This window comes from Pelobates fuscus, chromosome 1 (assembly GCF_036172605.1).
Source record: "Pelobates fuscus isolate aPelFus1 chromosome 1, aPelFus1.pri, whole genome shotgun sequence".
Classification (NCBI taxonomy): Eukaryota; Metazoa; Chordata; class Amphibia; order Anura; family Pelobatidae; genus Pelobates; species Pelobates fuscus.
Genome location: NC_086317.1, coordinates 491,416,295 through 491,426,993, shown reverse-complemented (window position 1 = coordinate 491,426,993; position 10,699 = coordinate 491,416,295). Strand labels below are relative to the sequence as shown.

Sequence of the window (10,699 nt, the reverse complement as noted above, 5' to 3'; positions counted from 1 at the left end):
CTTGCGGATATTTTACGTGGAGCAAATTGGTCTCTGACTTTCTATTTCTGCCCCTCTTATAAGGCTGCATTTTTTTCGCTCTCAAGCCTCCTGTCATGTTGTAAAATTGAAGATTAGGCTAGCTTTAGTGTACTAATTATCTTAATGTTAGCAAAGACAGGAGGCGAATATTCCCCTCCCTTCCCCTCTTTTGTTTTCACTGTTTGTTGTTACGAGGGGTGTAATTTGTTTGTTGGGTGTATTTATTGTGACTTCCTAATTTGGTTTTAGTGTTTTAGTGTGACTTTAGGTGTTTTGGTTACCACGTAGTATTGCTTGGATTCTGCTATGATGTATGAATTCTTGAAATATATTGATTGCCTGCATTGTTTCATTATTTCATATGTTCATTTCCGTATGACTAAGCTGTTTACACCTTTTTTTTTTTTTTCAGTTTGACTTGCTTCTGGGGACGTGTTTGGTTGGGTTCCTCATTCTGCGAGGAGAGGAGTAGCTTGGGTTCCTTGTGCCTAATATATACATTAATTGTTTCAGTTTTTTTCTCATTTTCTATATATTTTTTTGCATTTATGGAGTTAGTAAGGAAAGATATGCAAAACACTCGCCTCCTGTCATTACTAAAATTAAGATTATTAGTACATTAAATCCAAAATAATCTTCCATTATTATTTGGTGTGATTCGGTCATTCTTAGTACCACAATATTCTCTGTTTAGACCATCAGTCGTCATTAAACAAAATCATTGGGTTCTTGTCTTTCTTCGCATTGTGTGTGTAGCAAGTCAGTGAAAAATAAAACTCCATAAACCTTAAATTATCATGCCACTATGGGCTCCAGGAGAGGGGATTCCCATTGTGATCCATCATTTGGCAGGAGGTCACACAATCCGATGCTTGCTGCTCTCCAATATCCTAGGGGGACATTCTCAGTTTCAGCAGGGATTTTGGCAGCTCTGTATAAATATTCTCACACTGAGGATAGGGCTCAGTAACTGGTCAAAAACTTTTATCGCTTCCCAATCCGTCCACAAAACCTCAGGTGAGTGGAGAGGACAGTGTGACACTATGACTTGGGTTTTCTATCAGCTGTTATTCCATCTATCTCTCTATATCTGTTATTCAGTGTGTCTATCATCTATTATTTTGTGTGTCTGTCTGTCTGTTTGTCCATTTGTATTTGCTAAGCTACTTAACGATCTTTACCCCCTTCTGAGTGACATTGAAAACAACACTAAAAACTCTATAATGTAATGTATTTATTTTTTATTTTATTTATTTATTTTTAAACAAAGGGAAATTTAATTAATGTTTAATATTATAGCAGAAATGAATACTTTAATATTAGAAACACATTTTGTTATGGTGCATAAAAAGCAAGAATACGTGTATTTACACTGAAATCTGATCTTATAACGTGCAGATTGTCTCCTATGTTTAGATTCAGACAGATTACTTTTACAGCCAACTCACCGTCCTTGAGCTAGGGATGACATCTATTGTGTAGAAAGGTCTTGTTATTTTATTAACTCTTGCCCTCTTAGGAAGAATATCTGGGATAGTTAGAAGAACTTCGTCGTCACCATTATTGGCAAACATGGCACTCCCCAATATGCAGTGAGGGGGAAAAAGTATTTGATCCCTGCTGATTTTGAACATTTGTCCACTAACAAAGAAACGATCAGTCTATAGTTTTAATAGTAGGTGTGTTTTAACAGTGAGAGACAGAATAACAAAAAATAAAATCCAGAAAAACGCATGTCAAAAAAGTTATACATTAATTTGCATGTCAATGAGTGAAATAAGTATTTGATCCCCTATCAATCAGCAAGATTTCTGGCTCCCAGGTGTCTTTTATACAGGTAATAAACTGAGATTAGGAGCACTGTCTTAAAGGGAGTGCTCCTAATCTCAGTTCGTTGCCTGTATAAAAGACACCTGTCCACAGAAGCAATCAATCAGATTCCAAACTCTCCACCATGGCCAAGACCAAACAGCTGCCAAGGATGTCAGGGACAAGATTGAAGACCTACACAAGGCTGGAATGGGCTACAAGAAAACCAAAGGTACAAAAAACCAAAGGTCATAATTATCTGATTTGTATATTGTCTATATTTGATGATTAATTGTTGTTTCTCATTACAGAAATATTTCCCAATATTTTTCAATTTATTGGATGAGGCTATACAATATTATTGAAACTTGTAAGATATTGAGCATTTTAAGGCGATTTTATATCAATTGTGTATACTCACCCCTTGAAAAGCCGCTCACTGGCGAAACGCGCGTCGGGGCTTTTGCACGTGTAGTTTTCTCGCTCTGATAGTCCGCAAGTTTAGCTTGTACTTTAGCTAGTTAGAAATCTTTGATAATAGCTGAGTTTTGTGGGAATCTGTGGGTCTGCTAAGTTTTTACTAAAGCCGAGTTTTGGATGAAACTGCTAGCTTTAGACTTGGCGTTACACTGCAGCTAGACGCCACTACACAGCTATTGTGTGAATCATATGTAGTTCTAGGGTCACTAGCCTTAGCTACTTGCTCTCTCAGCGAATCCTTTTATCTGGCCATAGCAGGGATTGGTCGCTTAGCCAGCTACACGTTCTTCATTATCATTTCTATACCCAGGTTAACCCCGTTTTTCTCGTCCTGGGTTTTTTCCTTTCACTATTTCTGTCTGAGGATTTATATCCCTGTCTTACCTTCTGCTATATGTAACTACCTTCTGTCACTCTGTAATAGTATTATTAATAGTTGCTCTCTCCCTCTGACTACATAGTTACAGAGTAATAGTGATTCAAGGTTCTTTTCATTATAGCCTAACCACATGTTGGAGATAGACTATATTCAGTATATAGTGACTTCTATTACTTCTCTATAGTGGAACCTTTTCTCCACTGTATGTCTGTTCGTGTTTAGAGCCAGATATATCTCTAGCTCTTTTTTATATTTTGCAGTTATTAAAAGTTATATTTTAATTAATACTCAGTGGTCACTGGACAGTCCAGTCTCCTCTTTCCAGTTTCTTCAATTGTGTATACCTTTTAAATTTAAATCTTTCTTCCATATTCAAATTTCTATATTCTTACATTTCCATCTTCCAATTTATTGGATGAGGTTATACAGTTGATTATTCATGTTGAAGCGATCTATATTCATTGTATATACCTTTAAATAGCAATTGTGTATACCTTTAAATATTAAATCCTTTTTTCATAGTAAAATTTCTATATTCTTAAATGTCCATCTTTCCAAAGTATTCCTATCCATTATAAATGGATTCATTCTAAATTGTTCATTCTAATTATCTTTATTAATTTGTAGACAGTAAAATCCATCATACTTAATACACAGATGTACATCAATTTAACCCCTTAAGGACCAAACTTCTGGAATAAAAGGGAATCATGACATGTCACACATGTCATGTGTCCTTAAGGGGTTAAACATGCCCAATGTCCAGCAATCTATATGTTTACATTTATAAATTTATATGAGATGTTTTTTGGTAGATAAACACGAATTCCATGGTGCTTTGGTTCTATGTCACTATGTAATCACTATTGCTGCTATCCGAGCTGCTACTTTTAATGGAAACAGTTTTTTTCGCTACACTCGTAAAACCAGAAGTGACGTCATGCAGAAGTCACATGCGTTCCACAGTGGAACGCACGCCAACGCCGGCGATCGTTTGGAGAATTATCAGACGTATATATAAGAGGAGTCCCATCCCTATCACAGCTACACATCCCTGAGGAAGTCCAGAGAAGGACGAAACGCGTTGGAATTGTTTTATTTGTTTTTTAAACCGAACTTTTATTTGTATATTGTTTGGTGCTGCTACCACTGTTCCTGATCTTGTATCCTGATTGGTCCAGTTGCTGCTTATGAATACCACCTAGTGTGGAGACATGCTGTTTTTACTCTGATACACTGTAAGTGCAATATATGCAATAAAATTGTTACTTTTTATACAATCTGCACTATCCATTTATTTTCTCTATTTGGAGTGCATTAGAAGATTTGTTACCACCTTACACTGAGATTCATCGCTGGAGGTCTCCTATATTGTCCAGTTCCCTAATACAGAGGGAGCTATGCCTGATTTCATCTTACCTTTGTGAGTTCTCTACCACCCATATTTCTCAGTGGTCTTTAACAATATTACCCTATGTATTGTTTATATTTTTTACAGATACTATTTTGAATTCTTACATTTCCAGTTCGTATTATATTTATTTACATATTATCACTTTGGTGATTCACATTATTTTTGTACCTTTGGTTTTCTTTCTTTTTCTTGTCACTGTTGCTTTTTAAGTGTTTGTAAGGGTACACTTATAAACCTAGGGTACTGTGTGCTATATAGAACTGACGGTTAACTTCTTGCTTTTCTTGGAATGGGCTACAAGACCATCGTCAAGCAGCTTGGTGAGAAGGTGACAACAGTTGGTCCGCAAATTTAAAAAACACAAAATAACTGTCATTCTCATTCGGTCTGGTGCTCCATGTAAGATCTCACCTTGTGGAGTTTAAATGATCATGAAAACGGTGAGGAATCAGCCAGAACTACTGTCAGCTGGGACCAAAGTCACCAAAACAACAATTGGTAACACACCAAGCCCTGCTCAAGAAGCACATGTACAGAACCGTCTGAAGTTTGCCAGTGAACATCTGAATGATTCAGAATAGAACTGGGTGAAAGTGTTGTGGTTAGATGACACCAAAATCAAACTCTTTGTCAACTCACTGTGTTTGGAGAAGGAGGAATGCTGCCTAAACTGCACCACATCAAAGGGACGATGGACGGGGCCATGTCCCGTCAAATCTTTGGTAAGAACCTCCTTCTCTCAGCTAGGGCATTGAAAATGGGTCGTGGATGGGTATACCAGCATGGCAATGACCCAAAACACAGCCAAGGCAACAAAGGAGTGGCTCAAGAAGAAGCACATTAAGGTCCTGGAGTGGCCTAGCCAGTCTCCAGACCTTAAACCCATTGAAAATCTGTGTAGGAAGCTGAAGGTTCGAGTTGCCAAACATCAGCCTTGAAACCTTAATGGCTTGGAGAGGATCTTCGAAGAGGAGTGGAACAAAATCCCTCCTGAGATGTGTGCAAACCTGGTGCCAACTACAAGAAACGTCTGACCTCTGTGATTGCCAAAAAGGGTTTTGCCACCAAGTACTAAGTCGAAGGGGTCAAACACTTATTTCAATCATTGACCTGGAAATCAATTTATAATTTTTTTGACATGCGTTTTTTTCTGGATTTTATTTTTTTGTTATTCTGTCTCTCACTGTTAAAATATACCTACCATTAATATTATAGACTGATCCTTTCTTTGTCAGTGGGCAAACGTTCAAAATCAGCAGGGGATCAAATACTTTCCCCCCTAACTGTGGGTTATTTTCTGACCTGCGGGGTCTTCCCACTTCGCCAAATCTGTGTTTCTCCTGAATTATTAACAGAACGGTTTCAGTCTAAAATAATACCTTGTTATCTATCACTATGAGAACAAAATATGTTACAACCCGCCAATAAGATATATATTATAAAGCAGAATAAATACCACCAGGGACTAACGTGACCTTAAATGTGAAATTCCTTTGAATTATCACTTTAGTGAATAAACCTGTATTTAGTATAGTTGTTGTTGTTTATTTACTAAGTTGTAGGTTGTGCTGACCTACTAACCAATCTGCACCATTTAGGCCAAACTACCTATGTTAGCATGGTTCTCCCATACCACTGAATTACAGATTTTCCCAACACAACTAGTTTGTCCTAAATTGGCAAATTGCTCATTAGCTTCCCCCGATCTCACTGTTTAGTAAATCAGGACTGTACGGTGATTTTTTGTTAGTACTTACAGATATTTGGCTACGTGCCACCTGGCCGCCGTTTGATTTCCTGGGAATATTAAATTATGCTTTTGCTGTGTTTGTATTATAAGTGACTCTTACTTCCTCTTCCACCACTTTGTTTAAACAGCGGGCTTTTTCTAATTTATCTCCAGACATTATCAGTATATCAATACCTTGTATATGCCAACAGTCTGTTCTTCTCCCACTGCTATTTCTTATCAGATAACCTAGCTCCAAATAATGCTTCACTTCCTCCTTAGGCTTACGATATTTGCCCAGCATACGTACCTGCTACACCAATTTGTGGCAGGCCTGAGAAAGTAAAAACATGTTGTAAGGGAATAGACTAAAGCTGTGTGAAATTAGGCTGCTGTTGTGTGCTCTGCGTGGTGGGTGGAAAAGGTTAGTATTGTACAGGAGTATGCTGATATTGTGTGGCATGGTGTTGATGTTGTGTTGAATGATGCAGGTGTTGTGTTGATTTGAATGGCGGTAATTTGAGGTGGAGCTGGTGCATGCTGTACAGGAAAAGACAGGTGTTGAATGGAATTGTGTTAGATGGCATGGTGCCAGTGGTGGATTAACCCCTTAAGGACCAAACTTCTGGAATAAAAGGGAATCATGACATGTCACACATGTCATGTGTCCTTAAGGGGTTAAGCTGTTAGCTGCTGTATACAAATAGACTGGAGTTGGGTGGAATGGAGAGTTGACTGTTGGGTGAAATTTGAAGACAGTATAAACATTCAGTGTATTGTTCTTATATTATAGACCATGTCTTTCTTGTGAAAAGGTCCAGAGCAGGACCAGCAAAATGTCGGGACCATGTCTTAACATGTCTAACAACACTGGCTTCATTCTGAGTGGAATTCCTGGCCTTGAAGACTTCAGCTTCTGGATTGGTTTTCCTGTGGTCTTAATGTACATTATGGCAGTGTTAGGTAACTGCAGCCTTATGTACACCATCAAGACAGAGCAGGACCTGCATGAGCCCATGTATATCTTCCTCTTCATGCTATCTTCTGTTGACCTTCTTATAGCCACCACCACCATGCCAAGAATGTTGGGGATCTTCTGGTTCAACTCCAGAGAAATCCCATTAAACATGTGCCTACTCCAGATGTTTTTCATCCATTTTCTCTCAGCTCTAGAATCAGGTATCCTGGTGGTTATGGCCATAGACCGCTACTTGGCAATTTGCCACCCACTGAGATACTCCTCTATTTTAACAAATAAAACAATAGCAAAGACTACTCTGGGGACTGCTGTCCGGGGGGGCGCACTTTTGATCCCTTTTCCATTAATTATTAAAAGACTACCTTTCTGCCACTCGAACATTCTAACACACTCGTTCTGCTTACACCAAGAGACCATGAAATTAGCGAGTGCGGATATAACCGTAAACATCATCTATGGTTTGTTTGCCATTCTCTCTATAATGGGAGTTGACTCGTTGTTCATTTCCTTGTCATACCTGCTAATACTTAGGACAGTACTCAGTCTGAGTGATGAAGTAAGTTTGAAAGCATTCAGCACATGCGCGGCCCATATATGTGCTGTTCTATTATACTATATCCCACTGATCGGTCTGTCTGTGGAGCACAGATGGCCAACTCAAAAAACCTCAAACCTACATATAGTGTTTGGTAATATCTACCTCCTCGTTCCTCCTGTAATAAATCCCATCATTTATGGCATCAAAACAACACAGATTCGCCGTAAACTGTATAGAATATTCTGTGAGAAACTAAACTGGACCAAAACCACCGCTGGCTTATAGTTTAATTCTAGTGACTTGTAGTTTGAATTCTCTTATATTTCAATTCACATTCTAGCAACTTTTATTAAAACCAATTGTATTCTGTTTTAATTGATATGTGAAGCAGAAATTGTGTTAAAAAGGATAAATTTGTGCGTATTTGTTCTCTTGAAGTTACATATGATCATATGAATAATTAATATTATTATTATTATTCTATCCCTTGTCGTTCTCTGCTTATTATCAGTAATATTATTATAGTTATTCACTGTTGATGTTTTTGTGCAATATTCCTGCTTAGAGGGAACACACAGATCAAAATCTTTGACATAACATTCTTTAATTAAACTGTGCAAACAATAAAACAGAAATTAATCTAAACAGCACAGATTAATTGGGGTTAAAATCTGCAGTTTGTGGGTTTAACTTGTTCAGTGCTGCAATTCAATGCTTTACATGTGGAGGATTGCACTGTATGTTGGGAACATTGTGGCGGACCTGGCTTTAGTCGTGGGTTGCCCGAACGTATATGTATATTTTTCCCGAACGCTCCCGTATGGACTCAACAGAACCTGTGTGGTCTTGCTCTTTATTGACTCAGAACACTGACCACTCCTGGCTGTTAACTGCAGAAAGAATTAACCAGAATTAACTTGAGTGCTTTCCCTAGGAGGCTGCCATTTGTATAACTAAATGCACGTGGTCCAGTGTATGGCGGCCATTTTGTTTCCCGAACATGAGCACCTGGCATAACTGTGCAAGGAGGGCACCTGATAACGGCCTCCTAGAATCCACAGAAGCCCACCCCTTAACCGCTTTCCGCACCAAAAACTCCTTGGTCTCATCCCTCCAGCCATGAAATTTAAACGGAAAGCTCAGCCCAAACAAGCGCGATGACACCACCGAAGGTGATATGTCCTCAGCAACCCAACTCTCCAAGAGCCACAACAGACCTTGCAATCGAGTGGGCGAATCCTGAAAGACTCCTACTTCTGACTCAAGCTCGTGCCATTCCGTACACACCTTTGAGTACCTGGCTCACGTGGAATTAGACACCGATCCACAAACCAGCTCCATCAGTCTGCCGTACCCAGGGACCATAGCGTGAGGCCCAGCCACACGGAACTCCTCCCACTGTGAATGAGAGACAGCATCCGCAATCACATTATGAACCCAGGAATATACAGCGCCCTCACAGTTATGCACAAACACCGTAGCACTAAGCGCTGAAGCAAACGTACCACCAGCGGAGAGGAAGCAGAGAGCTGGTTAATTGCTTGCACGACCCCCAGATTGTCGCAATGAAAAACAACCCACCAGTCCCGTAATTCCAAACCCCACAATTCTAACACCACCTCGATGGGGAAACGCTTGAGGAAGGCAAGATTTCTAGTCAGGCCTGAGGTGCACCACACCGCCGGCCAAGTATCAGCGCACCAATACGACCCCAAGATTGCCCCGAAACTGATGGAACCTGCAGCGTCCGTATAGAGGTGAAGGTCCAAACTGGACACCTCGGGCGCTTTCCAATAGGACCTCCCATTATACGCAGCCAGGAAGGAATCCCAGACTGGCGCGTGAGCCAAATAAAATGCAGAGGTCTCACCACCCCAGCGGTTGCTGCCACCAGGCACCTGCTGAACACCCGCCCCATGGGCATGATTCAACTCAAAAGAGACTGTAGCTGGCACCAATGGATATTCCAAAGGCCACCGCCACATCCTGGTGCAGCCCTTCCACTTTATCCTGTGGCAAACGGCACTTAATGGCCACCAAATACATTTTGATGCCCAAGAAACTAAGGCACATCACCGGCTGTCTTATCATGAGCTAAGGGAACCGAAGCGGCCAAATACCTTTTCCACTGCGTCAAGCAAGATTCAACAGGCCGGGGAATTTGCGGGGCCCACACACAGAAAGTCGTCGAGATCCCCAACTCTTGCCGCACCACCCACTCCAGGAATATGCTGAAGCATTAAAAGTAAAAATAGGATATGGAACAACCCATCGGATGGCAGTCCGGATGCACAGGCAACAATTGAAATGCTGATTCAACGTCCGCCTTTGCGAGCAACGCCCCAAGGCCAGCCGCCCTGACCGTATGAACAGCAGCGTCGAAGGATTCATAAAACACCCGACACAGCTCCGCAGAGATGTTGTCATTTACCGAACCCCCATGTGGGTATAACAAATGATGAATTAAGCGATATTTCCCAGCCTCCTTCTTAGGCACCACGCCCAAGGGGGACAAGCGCAAATTGAGCAATGGAGGAACATCAAAGGGCCCCGCCACACGCCCCAGCGATACTTCCTGAGAACCACCTGAGGAAAGTCCTCACCGACTTCAAGTTCTGAACTAACCATGAGGGCGGGCACTCCGAGAAGGTAATCCATAGGGAGGGTAGAGATGGGTGGAGGGGGGGGAATGGAGCGGAGCACACAGTAGAAGCCAGAAGGGAACCCACCCCCCAGCCAGACGGCAGTGGGAGAGACCCACCTTGCGTGCCCCGCAGGCGCCTACTCACCACTGCCGGCCGCGTGACCGCTGCCTGTTCGTGAATTGCTGTGTATATTCTCTGTATTTCCCTATAATTTATGTATACATGTACCTGCTCCCCGTGTGGGAGGTCCTACACGAAAGGAACGCATTCACCTCCCAAACAGGCGACCACCCCGACAACCCATTTAGAATGTTGGTTTAGAACATTCGCACCCCATAATGAGGTGTCAAAACCACAAACCACAAGGGAAGTCTCGATGCTTGCCTCCCCTGGGTGGCAGCCCGTTCGTTATATAAACGCCGTCCAGGGGTTGCATTCGTGGATTGCCTACCACCACACCTCATTGTGTCTGGATTGGTTATTGTGTCTGGATTGTCTCGTTAAATAATCTGCCAGTGTTCCTCCTGAGATTAGGCTCTGGATCCGCTTTGGCAGGTCCTACTCTCACAGCCTAATGTCTGCTCTTATAAGATTAACCCACTTACTTGGGGGGTGGGGGGGAATCCATCTAGGGCTCTCTGTAGTATAAGGATAAATAGGGCCCTGCAATGAGGCACCTGTGACAGGGAGGGATGCAAAACCAAG

The 10,699-nt window shown here is 41.3% G+C and overlaps 1 protein-coding gene across 1 annotated transcript; it reads left to right on the top strand.

Annotated features, from left to right (window-relative positions):
- The first annotated feature begins 1,064 nt into the window (after positions 1-1,064).
- On the top strand, positions 1,065-7,687 carry LOC134586187 (olfactory receptor 51E1-like). The gene is made up of 2 exons (XM_063441687.1): positions 1,065-1,109; positions 6,699-7,687. The coding sequence occupies exons 1-2, from the start codon at positions 1,065-1,067 to the stop codon at positions 7,632-7,634; spliced, it is 981 nt and encodes a 326-aa protein (XP_063297757.1). The 3' UTR covers positions 7,635-7,687.
- The last annotated feature ends 3,012 nt before the right edge of the window (positions 7,688-10,699 follow it).